The 27,519-nt window shown below is 33.4% G+C and overlaps 1 protein-coding gene and 1 long non-coding RNA gene across 2 annotated transcripts in view; both read right to left on the bottom strand.

Moving 5' to 3' along the window:
• LOC111613239 (DNA-directed RNA polymerase III subunit RPC5-like) overlaps positions 1–27,519 on the bottom strand; it is a 67,219-nt gene that overhangs the window by 13,054 nt on the left and 26,646 nt on the right. Inside the window, exons 2-7 of the mRNA XM_023354590.1 lie at positions 16,089–16,217; positions 13,526–13,641; positions 7,589–7,671; positions 4,242–4,355; positions 3,985–4,148; positions 3,790–3,911 (exon numbers count right to left, since the gene is read on the bottom strand). Coding sequence (XP_023210358.1) covers positions 3,790–3,911; positions 3,985–4,148; positions 4,242–4,355; positions 7,589–7,671; positions 13,526–13,641; positions 16,089–16,217 — 728 coding nt within the window. The remainder of the gene's footprint in view (positions 1–3,789; positions 3,912–3,984; positions 4,149–4,241; positions 4,356–7,588; positions 7,672–13,525; positions 13,642–16,088; positions 16,218–27,519) is intronic.
• On the bottom strand, positions 9,518–10,815 carry LOC111613251. The gene is made up of 3 exons (XR_002754744.1): positions 10,241–10,815; positions 10,052–10,177; positions 9,518–9,981 (listed from the first exon to the last, which is right to left on the bottom strand). It is a non-coding gene; the product is annotated as an uncharacterized LOC111613251 (long non-coding RNA).

Genomic DNA, 27,519 nt, shown 5'->3' with positions numbered 1-27,519 from the left:
TGAATAAATGTATCCTATGTCAAACTTATCATACAGAAACACACATGGCAAAGAGAATAGAATAGACATTATTATTTAAGACACATTACTTCTGTACAAAGTGGTAAAAATGCATTTTGAGTTATTTGTACCCTTTTCAGTCCTTATTTGTATAATTATAAATTCTGCATAAAATATTGATACATTAATAATACAGAAATAATGTGTGTTAAATAATAAAGTCTCTTCTCTTTGCTATATGTTCCTGTGTGATAAGTTCAATACAGCAATTTTGTATGTTTTTCTCAATAAACATAGAAAGAACAAGAAACAAATCAAGTATTAAATGAAAAAAATCTGTTTACACCATCTTAAGTTGTTTTATTAGATTAATAAGAACATCATTTCACTATAAGTTTCAAATATACCAACTGTTGAATAGTTGACATTTGTTCTTTCTGCAATTTCCTGGGATATCAACAATGAATTTTTGTCACTATTTGCTTTAAAACATCATTAACCACTAAAATAATCTCCCAAAATGGGTTTTATCATTTAAAACTGTCAAAATGAAACTTAAAGTTGGCATGTTTATTTTATTACCAAATTATGTCCAAACACACCTCAAATATTTTTCAAACAAGTTGTTAGTTCTTTTAAACTCAAAATCAATCAGATGCCATGACTTCTCTATTAACAATTAATTTTACACTGTTGAATTTTACCAGATCCTAAATACACATTCTCAGAGAGTGAACTGTACAATTAGCAGTAATCATTGATATAAAATGTCAAATATGTGTCTGACAGCTGTGCAGAGAAATCACTGAATCATAAGATAAGTTATTTTTATTGTACAAGTGTAAACCAGTAGTCCAAACATACCTTGTTCTAAAATTGTCCATTGTCCACTCCAGAAGATATTACTTAGGAAGTATGATCTCTCTGAAAAAAGACAGTAGACTTCCAAAAGAAAGTAGAGAATTCACCAGAACTCAACATAGTGGAACCAAATGAACAAGTCTACAAGAGGCTGACGAAGAAAGTTTCAGTTGGCACAGACCAAAACCCACCCCAACAATGACCAAAAAGCAAACAAGATTCCTATTGAAAGATAGGAATTTGTTAGTTTGCCCAAAGGCAGGCAAGGTAAAAAATAAAAGTCTTACTCTGCTTTAAACTGGGAGTTAACTTCCACTGCTTAGAATGATTGGAGGCAGTCCAATCTTTAACAGTTCTAGAGAAAGTATTATAAGAAATACCCAAAGCTGATCTGGGCCCTACAAAATGATATCAGGCATCCTATTTAGCCAGTAAAGGTAAGCTTTACTGGCCAAATAGGATGCTAGCAACCTAGGACCTTTGCACTGCTAGCAATGTCCTCATGTCCTAGCAGACACAAAAGAAAGACCCGATTGTGAGTAGCCAGTTCACTGAGGTGCAAACAGCACTTCCAAACAAGTGCCAAAGTAACCCAACAAGAGTACGGGATCTTTAAGGCAATCTGACTATCAGACACAATATAGATAGTCTTAATAATTAAGGATCTGTACATAAAGTGCAAACACAACAAATGATAGCTAACAGCTATGCTTGAAAATCACCAGGAAACCTACCTAGTTGGGGGAAAAATGCTCCTACCTGACCACTCTCCACAGATGCAAGTACCCATGCCTCTATCACTGGGATGGACAGATATAACATTGAGAGTTCCTCTGAGGAGATGAGAAGTCAGCCAGCATCAGCTACTAGCCCTTATGGCTCCTCACCCACTGAATATTTGAGAATAGGTTGAGTCATTTCAGTCCTCTAATTATTTACTTTACTAGATGAGACTGAGACTCCTACTGAATACCAGCTATCCCGAGAGAAATTTTGGAGAGAACAGGTTGCTAGACAGTTCAATTAGTCTTCTGCACCCATACCAAGACTTGATGATTGATTTTTATGTCAGAATTGTTGATGATCTCCATCAGAATTTCCTCTGGACTGTCCTATATAGGCATTAGTTCACCATCTTTCTGGTCCCAATATGTATGCTCTCGTTCTCACTGACATGGTAGATGGGACAGATCATTGGTGTCCCAGGTCACTTTACTTTCATTACACTTCTGAGCCTAAACAAGAACCAATGACTCATTGATTCTTGTTTCAAGATGGGTCTGGTAGATAACTAACCACTCACTGCAGGTCTCCAGCACCACTTGAATAAGGTCACTGGGACCAGACACCTAACATTGTCTGGTCCCAGTGACTTGTCGATTTGTGGGACCTTCAGAACTTGAGACTCCTGACAAGACATCCATTCCAGAGAAAAGTGCAGTTGGTCAGGGAGACTTTCCAGTTCAATGCAGTCCATTCTTACAAAGACTTGGGAGTTAGACATGTCTCAGCAAAATCTGTGCTAAAAATTGAGTTAGCTGACCAGATATAGGAACATGTTTCAGCTAGGGCCAGAGTCAGAGTTGGAAGTAAATTCATTGCTAGAGGAGTAAGAATTAGCAAAAGTGGACCAATTCAGACTCCAGTTTTTTTTTATTATGTACTTCATAATGGTTAATGCTCCTAATAGCAGCATTAACCTCCTAACTTGCTTTATAGGAGTCTCCTGTAATTTAAGATCTTATTTTTTGATAATTCTCCTAGTTCATGATCCTTCTTTGCATATTGCTAATTACTCTTAATTTTCTTTTCAGAAATTTATATTCGAACACATTCTGTGTTACCTAATTCTTAATTTTTATTGTAAAAAGACCAATAGAAAATAGCTAAGAAGACTTGGGTTAAATCTAATGTTTTTGAATATTTTTCACATAAGAAAAAATAGTGTGTGTCAATGTGTAGTTGATGATGGAAAACTCTGTGAAAAACGTTAAATTCTTTCATTTTCAATAGAAATGTCTGATGAATAACTTGGCAGTGATGAAATTCTATTCTAGGTTAATATAATCAAACTATATTTTAAACTATTATTTAGAGGCAGGAGTTGGAGTTGAGGGCTTGGTCTACCAACTTTACAGCCCTACTTTCAACTGCTCATGACTTCCTTTAGTGTGCCAAAAATGACAAGAACTTTTTAAAAATTATCATAACTAGTGACAAATTGTGAGTTTATCAACATGACCCTGAAACTAAGACCCAATCCTCATAGCAGAAAACATCAAGCTCTCACAGACCCAAGAAGAGCAAGACACAGTTCTTGCAATGTGAAGACAATACTGACAGTTTTTCAACCATAAGGGAATCATGCAGCAAGAACATACTATGACAAAACAAATAATCAACAACAAATATTACTGTAAAGTTTTGCAGCAGTTATGAAATGCAATGTCTGAGGAGGTTAGATTACAAAGAACAGTGACTGGCAACTCCACCACCACAATGCACTTGTCCGTACAGTGCAACGCATTCAGTTTCTTGCTAAAACAGCATTCGAAAGGTATGGTAACCATCCTATACCTCAGACTTAACGCACTTTGATTTTCTTCCCTAAAATCAAATTCCAGTTAAAATGGCAGCTGAATCACAGAAGAAGACTTCAAAACATGTCTCCAGAAGTGGAAAGATGCTGGGCTAAGTGTGCTGATTTGGAAGGGGACTTTTAAGTTACGGATTTTAGGGATTTTGATCACACCAGATATGTATTCTTGTACTGGTATCTTAACTTTTGTTAGCCTTTTCAGAGCAATAATCAAGCTGAATTGTTTTGATGACAGGTCACTCAAATACATTGCATCAATAATTTAATATTGCTTCTATAAAATATAATTATTAAAGATCTTACAAAAGAAAAAAAAAATCAAAACTTACAGTCTTAGTGTTTCTGGTAATAAGGCATTCACATAATTTTCCGATGTAGTCAATAAATTAGATGCATCAAAATCAGTTTTGGTACATAAAAGTTTGTTCATTTCTTCTTCAGATTCATGAGACTAAATAATTATCATCATTTGAAATATTTTTAAATTACAAAAATGTATACAAATATATATGAGGATATCATACCCCACATTTATGATATTTTACGTTAACCCAGGGTTCATTTGCTAGTTGTTGTTGTATGTAATTATAAGAACGTTCTCTAGCTTGGCGGGCCTTATCGCTATCGGGACCGGCAAATCTCACCGTTACCTTATGAGCTTCTTCTTCTTCATCTTGTGAAGGATCATCTAGAAAATTCATGATTGTTTTAAATATTACTGAAGTAATTTTTTTTAAATAAAATAACACGAACAATAAAACATTTGGAATGAAACACTCACCGACGTCACTTTCTTTAAGCTCTGCTTTGGCTCGACTGTCAGATTGATCCAGATAAGTAAAACTTGGTCGTAATTGAATAATTGCATGAAGAGGAGTTAAGTGCAATTCTTTACCTGGAAATGAATTTAGAACTAATGTTAATGGATATTTATGCCAAATATAAGAAAAAAACATATTAATTTTTAATAATAATTTCAATCTACAGACTTTAAATATTTATTTTTTGGTATAATTATTCATTATCCCAACATTGATATTGAATTTAAAAAGTAAACCGTCCTTTTCAAATAATAATATAGCAATATATTAAAATAAATAAATAGCAATGAATGCAGGATGGCCTAAAGTCAGTTAACTATAGTAAACACTAAACTTCAATTAATTAACTAAAGTAATAAAAAAATACTTCATCTCATAATATGGTATATATTTATGCAAATTTTTTTGAATATGGACAGTTGAAAAGGTTATCCTTTTGAACTGTCAATGTACAATTTGCAGTTTGTCTTTTGCAAATGAAATCCCAAACCTATTTAGATATTTCAACAAGACAATTATTAAGGTAGAAACTCCACAGCATAAAAATGAGTGTAGAAACTCTAGTTGTAATTATTTTTAATCATGTGAACACAATATTTTACATCAGAGCAGGGCATAAAGCAAGCATAAAGCTAGTTGAACAGTGTTCAATTTTCAACTTGGATATGACCTTAAAACTGTATGTCAACCAACCAGAAGTCAGTGGCCTTCTACGTCATCATGACATTATGCAAAAATTGCAGAAAACAAGCGTAAGGTTTCAGGCCTGACACCACTCGCTTAGGGTCTGCCCTAAAGTGAAAGGTCTATTGCCCTTCTCTTTTCCTGCGACCCGTCAGGATGACATGAGAAGTCTTTGGACGTATGGGGTAGTGATTGCAGGACACAGAGACAGGAGTGATAAAATTTACTTTATTTGGGTAAACTTATGCTTACAGAAAAACAGTGAGCTGTCCAGTTAAGAGATGTTGCACTAAATGATAGAGAGTCCCTCCTACGTAGGCACGTAAATCACCCTATCCAAAAAAAGTCCTTCTTCGTAGATCAAAGAGGATTTCTTTTGAAGGAGAAGAAATGATGGAAAGGTCCACGGTGCACAAGACCACAGTGTACACAAATTTCCTTTGGAAGGTGAAATCACTAGCCGCACTTGTTTGCATGGAGAGGTCTGCAAGGTTCCTCTTCAGTACTTGATTCGCATGGTTAGCCTTCGCTCCAACAATCCCTAGCTGATTCGCATAGACTGTTTTCTCCCAACCTCCCCATGCCTTTTGGATCTTGGGCTTTTATCCCATTTTCACCCGAAATCCTGAGGTTGTGGTTGGTCTGAACAATGGTCCTCTGAAACTTCATTGGTCCTTGGTCTGTTGCCAGGGATGCGATTCATGCTGCAGGATCACCGAACACTCCCCATCTAGGCTGCTCCCCTCTGGAGTCAGGCCAAGCCCTTCCCTGGGTGACAGTCCCATAAATTTTACTCTAATGTGTATTTTTCTGTCTCAGAGAAGATGCAGCTGTTCCAGCTCCCACAGGAGTGTCAGCAATTTCAGCTTTGAACTCTCTGTAAGATGACCATCAAAAGTTAACCTGCGCAAACTATCCTTCTCTCTCTCTCTCTCTCACAATGTATGATCGAGGATCTGTCAATTAGGTCTGGTATGCAACAATTAAATCATCTCATACCAGTTCTTGGCCATGGAACTCCAGTACCATTTACAAGATAAATCACCAAATTATTGACCCTGGTTCAACAGCCATACTTCCGTCAGTCAACCAAGGTCCCGGCCTCACACAAGCTTTTATGCACATTTGCTGTGTTCTATATCTTGCTCTCACCGTTTTGGTGCTCGTGAAGTTTTTTGATTAGTTTTGATATTACACCAAGTGTGAAAAGTAAACACTTTTGGCACTTGGTCTACTGTTAACAATATTGTTGCTGTAAAAACTTGGAACCTCTGCCACAAATCAATAACAAATAGGTTACACGATTAAAAATAATTACAGTGCGAGTTTACACTCATTTTTACACTAGTGGAGATCTCAGCCTAACAACAAAACCAATGTGGATGGATCAAAATAGGAAAGCCTAACTAAATTGCTTATCCAAGATAAAAACCAAATGGCTTTTTTGATATGGAGTAACATCTACTTTAGGTTATATAAGATTAAACAGAAACTAATACAGAAATTTCCAGTATAAAACTGGATATCCACTGCACTTCATTTGTGAATTATTTGGTTTTGGTCATTGCATTCATCTACCAGCCAGTTTGCAGGAAATGACATCAAACAATCTGATTAAATTCACTCATTGCCGATTGGCTGCATCTGATTCGAGCAACAAAAAAGTATATTCAAATTGAGTGTCTAAATCATGCAATTACCTGTGATTTAGATGCTCATTTACATAGACTGCACATGTACAGTGCCAGAATAATTTAAATCGCACAGTGGAATCACTCATTTGGATGTCCAGCTTTACAATTCTTTATACCATATTATGAAACAGAGAAAATACAATTAATTCTATTATGTTTTTCACTAATTTTGTATAATAAAAAAAGCTTTGTTCCAAACTCAGTTTAGGTATTTTTCTCTTACAACAGTTCAGATTAAGACATTCATATTCACAAATATATTTTGAACACATGCTTCTGGATTACTCTAATTAGATCCTAAATTAAATATTAAAATATAGAAGTACTTCTTCATTTATCACTAAGAAAGACTTGGAAACAAAAATATTGCCAACCATTTTATTTTACTTTTATATATCCTAACTGTTATAAATATCTGCAAGTCATAAGAATAAGTACAAAGTTATAAAGATTCTTAACAGATCATCCCTAACTTTTGTAGACATTTGCAAGGAACCGTGAGGGATCAAGTACAGAGCTACAATTCTTAATACCTGCATTTCAACGATAAACTTAAACAATATATATATGAATATATACGAATGTGTTATATATATATTCACATTCGTAAAGAAAAAAATAATTCTTTAATTTTTTCTTGACACTTTTTGTCCTTTCATTGTGGGTTTGACCAGGTTCTTAATGGAGGCAACCAGACAGTTGCAGTCTGGATCAGACCACTCACGAAATATTATGACAATTTTGACCACTTAAATTTGATCTCATATCCTCAAAGTAGTAGACTGGTATTTAAAGCCCTATCTTTCATAACTAGTGCAAATTTTCTATTTTGAGTGAATCCAAAATGTATTTTTGCTGGCCATATTTAAAGTATACTGTAATTTGAATTTCAATTTAGAGTTCAAAAAAAATTATTTTTAATTAATTACCTGGCCGTAACAATCCTATTGCATACTGTGCTGATGATGAAACTGCTTTACTTGAAGTTAATTTTTGCTTATCCATGAAAGAACTGAAAATCAAGAGAGAAAAAAATGCTAATAAAAATCATTGCTTAATAAATAACATTCCAATTAATAATAAAATGCTTGTACATATTTACAAACTGTACTTGAAAACAAAACTAAAAACAATTCTTCATAAATCTGTTTGATTAGAAAATGCAAACTATATATACTGAGTCTTCAAAAATAAATGCTACTATTTTAAATTATTGTACAAGGTAATTATGTTAATTATTATCCAAGAAGTATGGAACGCACACCAATCATTAGAGTAACTGTCCAAGTTTCATCAGCATTCAGATGTCTTGTTGTCTACTATCTCTATGAAGGGCTGTAAACAAAAATGGCAACACCAAATTAAAGATATTTCTGCAGTTTTGCAAAGTTGGAATCACTCATCATTGTGCAATGCAAGTAATCTACAGAATCCATAAAATTGTGACTTCTGTTGAAGGAATATATAAATCACAGACATTTGCAATTTTATGTTTCAGATTTTCTTCTAAAGTCATAGGGATTCAGCAATTCTGAATTTCTAGGATTTGAGATAGCTTGTATGCCATGACTGGAAATAGCTTGTCTTGAATAAAAGAAGGTATAAATATTTTCTGTTTTTATTTAAAGTAAACATTTATTTATGCAAAGTATTTTATTAATTTTACTGTATCAAATTTTATTACATGCAGTAAAAATGAAATAAAGAAACAAAAATAGATTGCATTCTTACATTTACTTTCAGAATTAAATTATTTTGACAGACTAATTTATCATTAAATTATTTTAAACTTACAGTAGAGCATAGTTTATCCAAAACATCAGTTATCCGAAAGAATTCCAATCCGCAAATTTACGTTTTCGCTAGTGTAATGTGGCGTTGCAATCTTTGGCTATATCTTNACAAACTTTTTATTATTATTCCTTGGAAATGCATTCTGCAGTATGTTTAACTGATTTTATATGCATTGAAAATTTCTGTACTTTATATGCTGGACATTTGGTGCAGAGATTTTTTGTTATTTCTTTTTAACATTAAATTTGAAATATTCATTAGTAGTAATTTTTCTTATTAGAATTACTACGTTAAATATTGATCTAATTTTTTGCTTAAGTAGAATTTTGCAAATTAAATTCATCCATATAATTGAAGGTGGAATCAAACATAATATTGAATTCAGTTTTGTCATATTCTATATTATGCAGAAATATTAGATTAATAAGCTTTGTTATTTCAGGTTTAATATGTATCAGATTTACTCTTAGAAAATACCCCAAATTGTGAGAAAAACCTAGAAAGAATACAATTGACTTATTGTTTTGATTCACCGTTACGAGCATTGACACTCGAGTACATAAAAATTGATCATTGTTCATTTCAAGAATTAATAAAAAGGGAAATTTTCATTCAGGGAAAAATCGTAGTAATTTTTCCTGTGATGTTTTTTCCAAATGTAATATAAATATAACAGAGATTAACTTGTTTATTGAAGCATTTCTTTAACATATTTTGATTTTATGAAAATAGTTTATCAAAACTTACCTCATATGATAATCAACATTGTTGTTATTAAACTGAAATTATTCTTTTCTCATTCACATCTGAAGTTACTCTTTACATTTCAAATAATTAATATTCTTTTATTATAAAGGCTAATGATAGCAAACCTCTACTCTATATATTAGTTTTAAGTTAGATATTTACAAAAACTTAAATTAATTAATTTTTCTTACATTAAAACATTTTTTTTAAAGTTTAATGGTTTTAACAATGAAAATAATTCCTTTAATGAATTTCAAATTATTTCAAAGAATCATTTATTGATAAGAGGCAGTATTTATAGAATCATATGATTTTATTTTGATACAACTTCTGTAACATGAACTTGATACAAGTTCAAAAATCAAATTCATATAAAAATTCCCATAAAAAATGCCTTACTTACTGCTTCATTTTCATAAAATTCGGAAAATTTTTAGCAGATTTGATCGGTTTTTCGGTCGTCAAAACTTTTCCTTAAACTTGAATAAAAATCAGATGATAATTTCCTTTTTAAGTAAAATGAAAACTCTGATAAAAATGCAGTCAGTGTTCATTTCATATTTGTAGGAATTTAAGGAAATTAATTATATTTTACTTAGACAATGTTTCGTCAACAAAAATATTTTGTTTCCATAGCAACAGATTTCTAACAGTTCATAATTATAATCCACTATTTATATTTTATGTACAAATTATAAAGAAAAAAAAATTGCCGAGGCTAGGAATCCGTTTGCATCGTTCCCTTTAAATAATAATATCCAGATTTACAGACACAATATTCCTGAAACACAGAATAGATTCATTATCTTATTTGATTTAAAATTAATTATGCCAATTTAAATTCAACATACCTGGATTATCTGTTTAAAGTCGGCATTCGACAATGTTTCTCCGACTTCATCCAATAACTTCTTTTGTAGCGTCGTTATTCGAATTTTTGCAGTCTTTGCAAAGAGTTGCACCAAAGCTCCACGAAACTATAAGAAAACTACATTTTAATCTTTATACATTACAACTTTTGGATAATCTTATTAGCATACCTTATCAAGATGATCTCCAAATTGTGTTAAGGCAAACAGTGATTCTGCATTAGTTTCTTGAGGCCACTGAAAAAGAATTCAAAATCAAAATGAAGAAACCAGGATATGGATCCAATTCAAACTACTTTTGTTGAAACAGAAACTTCCTTAGATACTGAAGTGCATTTGGGTGATGGCTGGATAGCCAAGCTAAGGCAGCAGCCTACTGATCTGGGTGACCTGGGGTAGAACCCAAATGGGTCAAAAAACCCCATGAATTTTTCAGGGGTGGTCCGTCCAGATATGTCGGGTCCCATCCCTTACCATCCAGCCACTTCACTGTGGTCTACAGGGCAAAGAGAATTAAATAAAATAAATAAATAAAAAAACACTTAGACACTACACCATCCATCATAAAATTAAGACCCAGAAATGCTAAAATTTTATGCATAAAGAAAAGCATTTTCAATAGAATTTATGCTTGAGAAATTTCTTTAACAATGTGTTAACATAGTAGAATAAATACATAACACAATTACACATAATGACACAAAATTAAACCTTCAAACTAAAATTTTAATTTAAACAATTTAACTGGGATGAATAATTATTAAATTTTGAAATATAGATTAAAATTTTATAAATTTTACTCATCAAAAACTAAAATTAAACCTTCACAAAAGATTAAATTACTTGCTATAAATGCAAAAAAATTCAATTAGAAATAAATACTCAAAAATATCGCTTACATTTAAAATTTTTTTAATTACACAAAGTCTCGGTTTCCAACAATTGAATGTTAATTAAAACACTGATTACAGCACCACAGTGAAAATAAACCTTTTAAACCAGCAGATTAAAAAAAAAGCTTGCTTTCAACACAGATTCACAACATTAAAAACAAGCTCATGCAATAATTAAAATTAAGAATTTAAAAATAACTAATAGGCTTATACCAAATTATTTATTTAAAATAAAGTATGAAAAACTTTAAAACAGCATATTATGCCATTTACAAAATACAAGGTGAGTCAAAATGACATAAGGGATTTCTACGTATTTTTACAAAGAAATTACCACTAACAGAAAAATGCAACATGCAATATTCGAAATGGGAACAGTGTTTCAGATTATGCACATGCAAGAATTAATTTTGATAGCTACCAATAGAGCTAGATGGCAAGTGGACCAGAATGCAATTTTTGCATTTCAGAGCCTTATACCACAAAGTCTTCCAGACTTTACTGAGCATTTAGAAGTACAGTAGACCCCCCTATAACGCTTAGATACGTTCCACGCTAATCGAATTTTACGTTGTAGGAATGATTAAATACAAGAGCCAATCGCAGCCCGATAGGTGGGAACTTTACGGACTAAGGCTGTTTGAAAGGTTTTCTTCTATAANGTTTTTGATACTAGATTAACTTCTAAAGTATGATTTTTTTTTGTTTTTATATTTTTCAATATATTTATTTTGTTTGTAAAAAATAAAGAAATAATTTTTAATGATACAATAGCTACGATTATTATTTTAAAAAGTTTACATTAGGTTTAACGTTGACGAAAATTCAACGCAAAGCGACATGCAACGGAGAAAAATTTCAACATGGGATAGGTTAATATATTTTTTCGTACGTAATCAGTTATCCGAAAAATAAGTTATCTGAACAACCCCAGTCCCCCATTGATTTGGATAAATGATGCTCTACTGTACTCGTCAAGTCTAAATGAGGCAAAGTGTCAGCAAAGCCTCTTCTCTTTGTGACTTACAAAATTACATTCAATCTCAAATTTGATTAATCAATTTTGATTAAACTTTGCTGTTTTCCATTTATCACAATGAGGAATGTAAAAACATTACAAAAAAATCCAGTGACAAGTTGCTCAACTTTCCTGGCAACATTTGGTGACATCATCTGTTGTCATATTTTATTAAAAACTGTTTATATTTTTAACTATTATAAAATGGCAATAAGCTTAATTTTGAATGTAAGGATGGGTTTTATAAAAAATTGTAAATGCTAATAACAAGTAAAATAGTCATTAAGTCTGACCCTATTGGATATTCCCATCCCCTCGACTTTTAATCACCAAAATTTAATAACATCAATCACCCTAATAAACCTCCCTGCAAAATTTCAGAAATTTTCAACAAAAAGCACAAGAGTTATTAAGCTTCAAAGAGTGTGAACAAAATAGTGCCATACACACATACAGAAAAATCCCCTGAATTTTCCTTTTGCATTTCCCAATGTTCAAGTTGTCCTGAGCCCAAAAATGTAAAAATCTTGGGGGTCATTTTTTAACCAATCACCATACTTTCCCTGTTACATATAATACAGCCTGAAAAGTAAAAATGGGGATCCACAATTTCTTTTTCAAGATACAAGCATGTGCAACAAAGCTATGTCGGGTGATGTCGCAAAGTCATTAACATGCCTTCTACAGGCTTATAGAATTGGGTTTATTTTCAAAATTTGATGGGTTGATGATTTTGATGAAACTTTGCCATTTTTTTATTAATTGCAGTGAGGAATCCAAAAGTGTAACCAAGGTCTATTTAAATGTAAAAAATAGAGGTCCATGACTTAATTTTTGATATAAGGTGAAGTCAAAGCAATGATGTTCATGTTCCCAGATGCAATTGTGAGTGCCTAAGAGAAAACACGCACCAAAGACAAAGAAAACAAAAGAACAAAGCAATTGACGACAATTGCTTTGTTCTGGGATTGCCTATCTCTGTCGGCAAGTGCAAGGATCATTCCTCAAACTAATAAATTCATAGAAAAATGTCACACAAGAGTATGAAAAATTATATTACAAAATATATGTATTACATTAATAAAAAGTGATTTTATAATTTCTGTATTTGTAACAGATTAATGGAAGTCTTATCCAAAATGTGCCATATTTAAGTTTGACGCTGGTGTCAAATATCATAATCACATATATATGTATAAGAGAGCCTCTTTTGTGGTGGCAACTGCAAAGTTTGCCTGTCCACAACAGTCAGGTACGAGGATTACCTTTTCCGTGCTTAACAACAACAAGCATCACATGCTGTTTTATATCACTTCTTTCTTTCTAGCTATGCCTCAATTCTATCATGATAAGACAAAGTCGCACAATGTCCCAGTAATAAATTTAAAATGTCAAAAAGATCTTTTGAACTGCATTTTAAATCTGAATTTCAAATAGACAGTTCAAAAATCCAGGTAAAAAAATCAAATCATTCCAATATCTTGTTGAAGATTGAGAGCAACTGTTTATAAAATGAATGCAAATTGAAGATGAATAGTAACAAACCTGCTAAAATAACTGTTCTCTCCTCCGTGGCGTCCGTCAACATTGAGGGCAATTTGTTCACCTTTACCTTTATCATAATTTGAACTCTGTACATTCAAAGGTAATTCTAGTTCTACCTAAAAAAAAAACAATAAAATAAATAAAGACATTACATGAAAAAAGATCTATTTCATTAAAATATTAAATTCTTTTTCAATTTTTAACTTTTATTTAAGTGTAGAATAAATTTTACTTTATTCCTCTAATAAAATAATTTACATAACAAGGATGTAGATGAAAGTAAGAATGTGTCCTAAAATTTTCTATTCTTGAAAAGCTTGAACTGTACAGGTTTGTTTAGTTTTTTACTGACTAGCTTCAACTATTCTTGTAATAATTTTGTCTTTTTTTAAGTTACACTCATGCACAACTTAAGGGTCAGTTTACAGTCCAATAGCAGTGTGGTGTTATGATAGCAGAGCTTAAGGAATGTCAATACGTATGCCTTCCATGCCTTGCTGCCTTCCAATCTGCTATACATTAAACCACATATGCACACTTCTGGTTTAGCAACGTTCAACTTCAATATTTGATGCCAATGTTACATTGTGCCAGAGTTTGAATATAAACTTGCCGATGTTCTTGTCAATCCCTGCAAAGTCTAGCAACTCTGAAACTCCAAGCTACTACTGGACTATTCATCTTAAGTATTTAATTTTTAACTGATTTTTCACAAAATTTCTTCAAGTTTATAATATATAACTTATATTTACCTTTTCTTTTTATCTGTTTGTATAAATAATTAAAAAAAATTACACCTCACCCTATTGATTATAATTTAATTCAATGATCTTTTGTCTTGTACAAATGATAGACAGACATGCACCAGATGCTGCAATTAGATGATAAGAGATGCTCATTTAAGTTGATGTTGCAAAAAACAAAAGTTTAACAAAAACAAAAAATTAAAAATTGTTGTTTCTTCTTGTTCCATTATATTTTTAATTTTAAGCATAAATTTGCCTTTTTTTTTTCAAACTAATATTTGTAAATGAGAACTGATGAGAGGTGTAACATCCAAAATGCATATTCTGTAATTGAATTTATTTATCATCATTTGCTTGAAAAGTTCTTGTGTGATATGTCGAAAAGCAGAAAAGTTTACGCTTAATCAAAATTATAAAATTTAAAAACTTAACAAGCGTTTCACTCGATTGATCAAGCTTATTTGAGCAGAAAAATAATTTGAAATGAAACATAACTTAAATTATGAATTAACAGAAGATATTTGTAAATCATAAAATATGAAAAATAAATAAAGAATGGATTACAATGAAAAACATTTGCAAGTTTTTGAATTTTAGTGTTCAATAAACTTTTATTTTCTATAGTTTTGGCTGAAGTGACCATTTCTTATCATCCAATCTTTCATCTTTTTATAAAAAAAGAAGACATCTGAATTATCAAGATGAAAGTAAACTCATTTACCATATTTCCTCAATTAATAATAATTTCAAAAGTAAACCCCAAGATTTATTTTTAAAATGTACATATATTCTAGGATTTATCTGAAGTGCTGAGGTTTATTACTACCTTACAACAGGAGACGAGCAGGTAACGACTGAAAGTAATACCTTATTCATATATTTTCCATTCTATCAAAACCATTTATTGATTGTATTTAGAGGTTAGGGCTACAATATTTGAAATAATTTTTCGTATCTGCTTCAATGTCATTATAGGAATCAAGATCTTGACTACTGGTTCAAACTTGCAGTTCAAGTTTTCCTAATTACTCTTTGACTGGTAAGCTCTCAATTTATTAACTTGACATTAACTTGATATTTATAATTTTATTTCAAAAAATATTTCTGCAAATCTCGGAGTAGAAAGTGCTATCTAACTCTAGAATTTGAAGAAGAAAAATTTCAGTCAAACTCCTTACCTATCAATCTAAACTATATTACCCTATACCAGTGTTTTTCAATCTTTTTCTAATAGTGGCAGCACCTACTTTATAATTTTTTCTTGTTGCATCCCCTACTTTATACACTTTGTACATATATTTATAGTACATATAAATTAGTTTAAACTGTATGCAGTATTTTCAACAAAAATGGTACAAACATATAAGAATAATTTATAATGTTAATTACATGTAAATATACAATAACTTAGTCATAATACCCAAATTTCAACAGTACCATTTAATATGAGCACTAGAAAAAATGTTTTCAGAGTTCTTATGCCTCCATCTTCCAGTTATGCATAACCCGAAGATGGAGGTATATGCGTCAATGTAGCACTCCAGTGTGTCACAATGGTCTGGTGATTTTCAACCAAGGTGTCATGGAACCCTCATTAAAAACCATGCACTATATAGTGTAGTACTTCAACATGTTTTCCATCATTTTCACCCAGGTTAACTTTTTACTTTTTATTCCTTAGGATTTATTTGATTTCTGCATTTAATTGAGGAAATATGGTATATAAAGTGATTTTATAAATATAAACCCAATATAAAACTTCAGCCACGAATGCAGCTTAAATATCAATATCTAATAGCATTTATTTCAAAACTTACTTTTTGTTGCTTAGGTTTCACTCTAGCTTGTATGTCTTCAACATCATTGTAAGTCATGTTACTGGGTCTAACAGGATATTGGAAAAGATACAAATTATCTGCCAATGATTTTGACAGATAAACATCTATCTAATAAAGAATAAATAAATAAAAATGACATAAATTTTCATTATTTTTAAAATTATTTTTCTAATAATAAAAAAAAACAAGTATACCAAACTATTTATTAAACTGTTTACAATGAAACACTTTTTTATTGGGTTTCTGTAATTATTTAAGCTCTTATCTAAGGTGTAGAGAGGAAAAAATATTTTGAAAGCCTAAAATGTATTTTAAAGTATCCTATTTAAAAAAATGGTGGACTAGTAAATAGAATTTCACAATATAAACATTCATAAAATAAAAAATAGAAACCACAAAAAAATTCTTCAGATTCAGAACTGGATAGTGATCATACGTCTTGATGTGTTCGGCTCCACACAAACTGAACACATTAGGGTTATGGCTGTCCTAGAAATTTTTAAGGCCACCATGAAGGGCGGTTGCATTAATTACAAAGGCTGAGAAGCCTGTTTCCGGGGCATAGAAAGCCTGGTACATTGCATCATAGACATTCTTCCAATTGCTTTCAAAGTATCTAACAGAAGCCACAAAAAGTAAAAAATTTTTTGATGCCTAAAGAATAAAAAAGGAGTCAAATTTGGTGCAAAGTAGCCAAACCTGGCATCACTGTAAGCACTCCCAGATATGCAAACTAGCATGTGTTTGTATGGGAGAGCAACCATTTAAAAGAGTGGACATCCTTAAACTTTAACTCCTATTTTCTCAGTACAGTAGAGTGGTCAACTTAAACCAGATGTTTAAATTGGTCTACAATCAATGATCAAACCCATCTTTGCTTACTAAAGAGAAGAAAATCTATCCTACTCAAAATGGAACATTTATTACAGTACCACTTTTTATTGTTCACGTTAAAAAGTGTAAAAAGCAACAGTTATCAGAAACAGAGTTATTTCTTCAAGATTGTGAAGGTAATTGACAGTTTGGTTTAACAAATTCTAGTAAAATTTTTGTTCACTTTATTGCATGAAAAGTAATGTTGTGACAATAACATTTTGCCATGGCAACTGCAAAATTCACTTTAATAGAATTATTTGCTTTATTGATGTTCATTTTAAATGAAGTCAACTGTATTAACGGGACTTTTTTTTTTTTTTAACTCTTTTGGCCTTTTGGGCACTATGAGGACCTCTTTTTAGAAAGCCCATCCCATTATGGGTTTAGCTAGATCCACACTGAGGTAGCCAGATGGGGAGGGATGGCACTTGACATATCTGGATGGACTATCCCAAAAAATTCCTATTTTTTTTTTCTTTCTTTCTTTCGACCCATCTGAATTTGATCTTAGAACTAAAGGCTGCCACCTTAACTGCTTGGTCAACTATTTAGCTGTCAACTATTAACAGGACTAATGTAATTTTAAAAAATTGTCAGGACAAATTTACTTTTAGAAAAAAAATATATATTTCTTGAGACTATACATACAAGATGAATCAATTTCATTTGGTCCCTTCACATGCTGTTGAGGTAATAAGAATTCCAAGGATGGCAGACGAGTAGCCTATAATAAAAGGTCAACTCCACCAGAGAATTGTTATTACCTCAACAGCATGTGAAGGGACCAAATGAAATTGATTCATCTTGTATGTATAGTCTCAAGAAATATATATTTTTTTCTAAAAGAACTAATGTAACTTTAATAATATTGGTAATGTTTGCACTTTTTTTGGAAACTCTTACTGCCTTGTGGGCACTGAGGACCTTTATTTAAATCTATCAGAGACCTAATCTACAATGGGACAAATAAGAAACAGGTCCTGACAAATCTGGATTCAATAGCTATAAAAATTTCTTAAAATTCACCTCAGATTCAAACCCCAGCCTACAGAATGGCAGACACCTCTATGCTGCCTTAATTCTTTGGGCACCAACACACTTGCACTATCATTATCAAAATTTTAAAAATCTATTTTTATGGTGTGTTTTATCCCCTAGTGGCCAAACTCCAGCTCCTGTATTAGTTAAGGTTAGTTCAGACTGAGCAAATAGCAAAAGTGAATGAGAAAAGTGAAAGTGATTTTTATTCGCTTAGCAAAATTGATCCACACAACTAAAAGCAAAAAGCAATTGCAAATTTTAAGCAGCCAATCATTTGCAAGCAAGAGAAAATGTCATCTTGAAAAACAAAATGGCTGCTTCAGATATTTTGTTGTTAACCATGTTTGTTTATTTATTGAGAAAAAAAAATACGTCAGAAAGAAAAAGCTGGGTCAGAGGAATATTAAAAGAACAGTGAATCACATCTACTCTAATTGCGTGAGAAAGTTTCTTTAGTCATCTTGAAAACAAGAACCATGTGACAACTAGCAGGAATACAACTGATGGTGAAATTTTTACACTAGCAAAAAAAAACTCAACAGTTTTGAACTTTGAAGTGATTTGTGAAATGGTAAAGTTTGACAGAAATGATGTCATGACTGATGTGTTATTTGCTTTCGCCAACAAATTGCACTCAGCGTAAACTCAGCTTTATGTATAGCCTTATATAAAATACAATTTCAATAAAGACTGTGGCTCTTGTATTTCTGATAGGCATTATATGGCTCTTGTCATACACTAACTATAAAAAATATGTAAACACAATTTAATTGTTTATTTGTGTATAACAAAAAATTATGACATTTTAGAAATTTTAAGGAATGTTCTTTTGTGTTATTAAAATCTTTAGAATTTTATATTTAATTAATATTAAAAAAAAAAAGGGGATCAGCTTATCACAGAATTTCACAAAACTTGACATCATTTTCACAAATATATCAAGCTACAATATTGAATCAAATATCCAGCAAGCTTGAGACCAGACGTGTTCTGGATTTCTGGAATTTGTGGTTTTCTAGACATAGGTTAAATATATACTTAAAATAACCATTTTTTCTTATAAAACAAACAATGAAAGTAAAGAATGAAATTGTATTTAACAAATATAAATTAATACACTTATAAAGCAGGGTCTTTTTGACCATTACTAAGCTGGCCTTTTTGACAAATAGACAGTTAACTGTGACAGGATCACCTGCACACAACAGCAGTCATACCAGAAAATGCATAATGCAATGTGTATGCCATGGAAAAAAATCAAGTGGTCGTGTGGTGAACTACAGTTGTACTATGACCCTCCGAATTCAAATCTAGTCAGTTTTCCAGTAATTCTGTATTTCCAGAAGCCAAATATTTGATTTGGCTTCTGGAAGTACTGTACTGCTTATTTCAAAAAGCCGACACTTTTAATAAATGAAGCAATTTCAGTCAAATCACTGTCTTTAGCTTATAACCATCAGCAGGACTATCGAGAGGATAGGTGCTGGGGATTTCCCCTAAGCCTGGGGAAAAATTATGAACCATAGTGTATTCCTACAAATTGATATTTTTACTAAACCAAATGATTGCCATAATTAATCAAGCTATTATTTTGCTATTATTAATAATTAGATATTAAGTAATTTGGTATAAGAGGTGGATGTTAGGCACCATCTCTTATCTAAATTAATAAATTTATTAAATAATTTAGAACCGTCTGGAAGAAAAAACTAGCCTGAAGCGAAATTTGAACCTGCAATCTCTGCTTACTGTGCAGTGCGCTGCCAGTTATACCATCCAGACCTCCAAGCAATTCTTCATTTCCAGACATTTAAACCTAGATATTACCATTCATGGTTACTCATGGAGCCAGATGGGGACAACTACTGCCTAAGTACTCCTCCACTATATATAGATATACACCATGCTGGGTAAAGCAATAGCTGGTTGAGTGCCATAGTGAAGGAGTACTTAGGCAATGGGAATAGGAGTTGACCTAGCTGGTTATATCTAGGTTTAAATACATCTGGAAGTGAGGAATTGCTTGGAGGTCCAGGGGCCTAACTGGCAGTGCACTGCACAGTAAGAGGATGTTGCAGGTTCAAATCCCACTCCAGACTAGTCCTTTTCTTCCAGACTGTTCTAAATTATTTAATAAATTATNAAAGGGGATCAGCTTATCACAGAATTTCACAAAACTTGACATCATTTTCACAAATATATCAAGCTACAATATTGAATCAAATATCCAGCAAGCTTGAGACCAGACGTGTTCTGGATTTCTGGAATTTGTGGTTTTCTAGACATAGGTTAAATATATACTTAAAATAACCATTTTTTCTTATAAAACAAACAATGAAAGTAAAGAATGAAATTGTATTTAACAAATATAAATTAATACACTTATAAAGCAGGGTCTTTTTGACCATTACTAAGCTGGCCTTTTTGACAAATAGACAGTTAACTGTGACAGGATCACCTGCACACAACAGCAGTCATACCAGAAAATGCATAATGCAATGTGTATGCCATGGAAAAAAATCAAGTGGTCGTGTGGTGAACTACAGTTGTACTATGACCCTCCGAATTCAAATCTAGTCAGTTTTCCAGTAATTCTGTATTTCCAGAAGCCAAATATTTGATTTGGCTTCTGGAAGTACTGTACTGCTTATTTCAAAAAGCCGACACTTTTAATAAATGAAGCAATTTCAGTCAAATCACTGTCTTTAGCTTATAACCATCAGCAGGACTATCGAGAGGATAGGTGCTGGGGATTTCCCCTAAGCCTGGGGAAAAATTATGAACCATAGTGTATTCCTACAAATTGATATTTTTACTAAACCAAATGATTGCCATAATTAATCAAGCTATTATTTTGCTATTATTAATAATTAAATATTAAGTAATTTGGTATAAGAGGTGGATGTTAGGCACCATCTCTTATCTAAATTAATAAATTTATTAAATAATTTAGAACCGTCTGGAAGAAAAAACTAGCCTGAAGCGAAATTTGAACCTGCAATCTCTGCTTACTGTGCAGTGCGCTGCCAGTTATACCATCCAGACCTCCAAGCAATTCTTCATTTCCAGACATTTAAACCTAGATATTACCATTCATGGTTACTCATGGAGCCAGATGGGGACAACTACTGCCTAAGTACTCCTCCACTATATATAGATATACACCATGCTGGGTAAAGCAATAGCTGGTTGAGTGCCATAGTGAAGGAGTACTTAGGCAATGGGAATAGGAGTTGACCTAGCTGGTTATATCTAGGTTTAAATACATCTGGAAGTGAGGAATTGCTTGGAGGTCCAGGGGCCTAACTGGCAGTGCACTGCACAGTAAGAGGATGTTGCAGGTTCAAATCCCACTCCAGACTAGTCCTTTTCTTCCAGACTGTTCTAAATTATTTAATAAATTATTATTATAATTATTAATTTAAATAAGAGATGGTGCTTAACGTCTACCTCTTATACCAAATTACTTATTATATAATTATTAATTATTATACAAAATAGCAAAATAATAGCCCAATTAATTACGGAAATTGTTTACTTTAGTATCAATGCATCAGGCTTCGGGATGTTTATTATATTTATTGCTATTTTTACTTACAAAAAGTAAAATCTTTAGTACTACTATTTTGTAAATGAATATTCCATGTATTTCATAAGAGCATAACTCTACTCTTGGCCCCATAACAAACTTTTGACAGACCTGACTATCAGCTTCAAAAAATTTATTTTCTGTAACATTTTTGAAATCTTTACTTATTTATCATTGGAAGAAAAATGAAATAGATGTTTGCAAATTATGTTTTAAATTCAAAATTTTTCATTGCCAAGGCCAAAAAACCATAGATCAAATTTGCATTTATACAAGTGACAAGTAATATATATTAATTGTTACGTGTGATCAGAAATATATTTCATTCCTACACAATAAATTTACTTTAAAGCTTTAGTGTAAAGAATATTTTATTTGAATGCATAGTTAGTTGCTGATGTAACAATATAATCAAAGTACTCAGAAATCTCTATCAAACTATTTCCATGAAATTTCCAGTACCTTTACTAGTGTGAGGGACGAACAGACCCACAATAAAGTGTTATTTTACATTTTAATTATCGGAAACTTTAATCAGTTAAATTCGAACGTTTTATCGAGTTAGGCTAAAAGCCATAAAAATTATTTCCCACGGAGTTTGTTCCTTGTTGAGTCGGATCAAGTTAGTCAGGGATGTGTCACCAGGAACTTTTGATGGAGAAGACATATTGGACGTGCGACCGTTAAAGGCCATCACCTGACCTCATGGAAAAAACCCAAGAGGAATGAAGAAGAGAAAAGAAAAAAAGACCCCGAGGTCAGTCGTCATCCAAAGTCCGCCCAACAAAGTCGTCCTCCAGGATTAAAACCGTGACACCGGATTAAAACCGTGACCCAGGATTAAACCCGAGAGAAACATTCGTGCTGGATTAAGCCTCTACACTCCTCCGTGCCTCCACACCAGTGAACGGACAAGATTCTGATTCAAGATTCAACGGTAAAGAACTGTCCATCGACAAGGTATTTATCAACCCGCGATTCGTTTGTAAACTCTCTCTCTCTCAACGGCCTAGTATAGTTAAGAACGATGATATGCCCGATAGTATTTAGTATCTCTGTATAGTATTTAGTTCGACTTAATTAAAATTGTTATTTATTTGTTACTATGGAGTCCGAGTAAGTTACTTCCTCGTCTCTCTCCTCACCTCTACTCCGAATCCAAGTGCTCACACGCTACCACTTGCGAATCTTTAGACGTAACGTCGCGATTTCCGAGTCCCCCAGAGACTCGGTGGTGTCAGATTCAGGTCTCCTGACAGGGCGCCAAAGAGGTGCCGACCCTACGGTCACAGTGGTGTCAGAAGTGGGATAGAATTTAGAAACGACCCTAGATAACTCAAAAAAAATGGAGACAAGAGGTGAAGGTTGGGCGCGAGGAGAGACAGCAGGAGGTGCACGAGCAGAGCCCGCAGGAGGAGCCGCGTTAGGCGGATTAGGAGGCATGATTCCACTGATACCTTCCTTTGCGGGGGACACAGAGGGCCTTAAGGTCACCGATTTTTTTGAGTCTTTAGACGAAATCGCAAAATTAACTAATTGGAGTAAGGCACAATGTTTAGGAATCGCAAAATTAAAATTAACGGGGATAGCCCGAGAATTTGCATGGAAGGATGCAAAGATGCAGGAGGTGGTGACATATGAGGAATTCAAGAAACTCATGATTAAGAGATTTGATAGAGAGCCAATTTCTTTACGTTTACAAAAGTTCCATGCCTGTGTCCAAGGGAGAGATGAAGATGTACAAACCTATGCCGTGCAATTACAGACCCTGGTAAGGGATACGATGGTAGAACAAACTAGCGGGGATGCGCAGGAAAGGGAAGTTATCAAAAGATGTCAACAAAAAGAGAGGGACGAAAGATTGCTGGTGCAATTCCTCAGCAGCTTAAATGAGCGTATAAAAAGACAAGTGATGTCGCGAGATCCGGAAACATTCGATAAGGCGGTGCAGGCAGCCATCAGCGAAGAAACTATTGAACAATTAACGGCAAAATCACGGGCGATAGTCAGAAACATAAACCATCCTATCGATCCGAAAAAGGATCCTAGCGGAACACATCATAAGCAATTGGAGGAAACTTTAGCAGAAATTCAAGAGCAATTGAGGCAATTAGGCACACAAGGACGGAGTCGAGGAAATCCTAGACGCAGACCACCGCCATGTTGGCATTCTCGAGAATATCCAGAACCACGAAGACAAAGCTATATCGATAGAACTATAGATCAAACAATCAGGCAAATACAAGAGCAATTACATGAGTTACGACGGCAGGAAAGTCAACCCGAATTCCCCATGCACAGAGGCAACAATGCTAACAACAGATATAGTGACCCATTTGACGACTCAAGAAACATCATAGGCGGCGTGCGAAATCAACCATACAATTCTCGTCACAGATCAAGACGATATGAGGCAAGAGACAATTTAGGCGACTCGAGAATTAACTGGCGAATCCGGACGACTCCATCACAATTCCAGATACGGCACTACGAGAGAAGAGTCAACAGAAACCGGCGAAATTTTAGAAGCGATTTTAGGCAAGAGAGAAAAAATACACCCAGAATTAGAATATCTAGATTCAGTGATGCAGCAACTCATCGTAATTTCAGAGCGCATGACGCGGAGCCTACGTTACATTGTTTGATTGATGACATAGCAACCCGATTAGGCATAGATACAGGATCCAAAGTGACGCTGTTGTCAAGATCACTGGCGCACCGATTAGGCGCCTTCAAAAGGAAAAATAGCAGGAGCGAGATATCTTTCCGAAGCGTCACCGGACACCGAATCAACACGTATGGGGAAACCAATTTCCTATTTCAAATAGGACCCTTGCAATTTTCTTACCCATGTTGCATTGTAGATGATGAAATTACGCAACCATTTGACGGACTAATAGGAAGAGACATAATAAAAGACCAGGGATTAGAAATAAACTTAGTGACAGAAACAATAAAACTCCGCGATGGAAGAGTGGTACACTTCCAAGACCATGCCACACAAAAAGGGATAACGAGACGAATCCAACCGAAAAAGACCCGAACCAATAAAGAAATCATTGTCAGAGTAGTCCGCACAGGAAAAAGCCTTACAGAGCAAAATAACCAAAAAGCGATAAGCGAGAAAAACTTAATAAATCGCCCTCGGGAACGAAGCGTAGAAAAACTACCAACTCCGAAAATTCAAAGGTACACAGAGAGAAACATAAAAAAATTGATCAGTCCGAAGGACAATGAACGAAAATCTATCTCCCATAACGTAAAAGGACGAAAAATAATAAATGAAAGAAAACCGAAATTAAAGCGTGCACTGATTCATGCGGAGGCACAAAACCAAAGTCTACCGAAAGTAAGTAGCCAGCGAGAACAACAATCGGAATCCGATCAGCGAGCAGTTCGATTGACAGTTCTACAAACATTCATTAATGTTATAGTCATTTTCTTCGCCATGATATTCACAATTTTATGCATCCCAATTTTTCCGATATTCGCATGCTCCCAAACGTCAACGACATCGCCGAATCCGAGAACTTCAGACACAACCTCTACTATAAAACCATATCCGCCGCGAAGTCGCATACCAGTAAGAATATCCCCTTCCACATATACAAATAAGGTACGGGTAAAAATTAGACAGACAAAAATTTACCGCGACAATTAGCAGAATTAATTAGAGATCACAACAATCTGCTAGCAAGCGAAAAAAAAAAGGGGAACCGATCGAAACGGGAAGAATCGAAATAGGAAATACAACGCATGGCTTAGAACTTCCGCGGGAGAAAAACAAAATAATAATAATAATAAAAGAGAGAGAGAGAGAGAGCAAAGAACCATTTAGCTGTAAACATTACGAGTCTTTGAATCTTGTACGCGATTGTAAGTTATCCTTGTTTATTCCTAGTTATCTTAGGATACCCATTTTGTATTATCTCCGAGAAAGAGAGCAGATCGTGAAATTTAAACGTTGTATGAAAAAAAGAACTGTAGGGAAGAGTAATGAGAAGCAATTGTACCATGTTATAGAAAAAATATATTGTCGGAAATAATTAATTAGAATGATAACCATATCATAGAAATAATCATATCAATGTCGGAAATAATTCATGTTAGTATTATGCACTCAGAGAGAGAGAGAGACTCTTAAATATAATGTGTTTACAAGAAGGGTCCTTCTCATTGTCAAGTTAAATTTCATCGAAAATCGCAAGAACCTCAAGGAAATACTCTACGTCCTGTACCTTCCATCGGAACTTCAACTCATTAAAATCGATCCTGCTCACTCAGAACAAGCCCGATTTTGGAAAGGCTGGGGTGATGTGAGGGACGAACAGACCCACAATAAAGTGTTATTTTACATTTTAATTATCGGAAACTTTAATCAGTTAAATTCGAACGTTTTATCGAGTTAGGCTAAAAGCCATAAAAATTATTTCCCACGGAGTTTGTTCCTTGTTGAGTCGGATCAAGTTAGTCAGGGATGTGTCACCAGGAACTTTTGATGGAGAAGACATATTGGACGTGCGACCGTTAAAGGCCATCACCTGACCTCATGGAAAAAACCCAAGAGGAAAAAAAAAGAGAAAAGAAAAAAAGACCCCGAAGTCAGTCGTCATCCAAAGTCCACCCAACAAAATCGTCCTCCAGGATTAAAACCGTGACACCGGATCAAAACCGTGACCCAGGATTAACACCAAGAGGAAAAGATCATGCCTGTTTAAGGATAACATCTACACTCCTCCGTGCCTCCACACCAGTGAACGGACAAGATTCTGATTCAAGATTCAGCGGTAAAGAACTGTCCATCGACAAGGTATTTATCAACCCGCGATTCGTTTGTAAACTCTCTCTCTCAACGGCCTAGTATAGATTAAGAACGATGATATGCCCGATAGTATTTAGTATCTCTGTATAGTATTTAGTTCGACTTAATTAAAATTGTTATTTATTTGTTACTATGGAGTCCGAGTAAGTTGCTTCCTCGTCTCTCTCCTCACCTCTACTCCGAATCCAAGCGCTCACACGCTACCGCTCGCGAATCTTTAGACGTAACGTCGCGATTTCTGAGTCCCCCAGAGACTCGGTGGTGTCAGATTCAGGTCTCCTGACAGGGCGCCAAAGAGGTGCCGACCCTACGGTCACACTAGCATAACATAATAACAGTAAAGAAATATGAGTTTATATTTCTCTCTTACATCTCAGTAGATGCATAACAACAATTTTAATTGAAAAATTTATTATCAATATAGGGTTGATATGGGACACTGTCAATTGGACAACAAAATAAGAGATGAATAATAGACAAAATACAAAATATTTTGTTACAAAATGAGTTAAACAAGTTAAAAGAATTATTTTGTAATTAACAAACTTATTTATTTATTTTTAAGTAAATAGAAAAAGTCTCAAAGGACAGTTGATATCTACTCCCAAAATTAACAAATATACACAAAAACAAAGATGACAATTACATAAAATTCAAAATACATTACATTGCACATTAAATACAATACACATTAAAACAAAAAAGTATAAAAGTTCTTTGAAAGAATTTGTTTTCAAAAAACTGCTTTTCTTTGATGTGCTTTGTTAACAGCTTATAATGTATAATAATTACAGTAGAGCGTCGATTTTCCAAAAGTCAATCATCCGAAAGATTTCCAGTCGACAAATTTAAATTTTTCGCCAGTGCTGTGGAGCTTCAATCTTTGGATATGTCTTGGGCTACTCAAATATTTCACATTTTTGATACTAAATTAACATCTGAAGTATAATTTTTTATTGTTTTTATATTTTTCAATATATGTATTTTGTTTGTACAAAATAAAAAAATAATTTTTAACGATACAATAGTCTTTGTTAGGCTTAACATCGATGAAAATTCAACGCGAAGCGACATGCAACGGA

This window comes from Centruroides sculpturatus, unplaced genomic scaffold (assembly GCF_000671375.1).
Source record: "Centruroides sculpturatus isolate CEXI.00-Female unplaced genomic scaffold, Cexi_2.0 scaffold134, whole genome shotgun sequence".
Lineage (NCBI taxonomy): Eukaryota > Metazoa > Arthropoda > Arachnida > Scorpiones > Buthidae > Centruroides > Centruroides sculpturatus.
The sequence above is the reverse complement of the archived record's forward strand: the minus strand, read 5'-3'. Positions and strand labels throughout refer to the sequence as shown.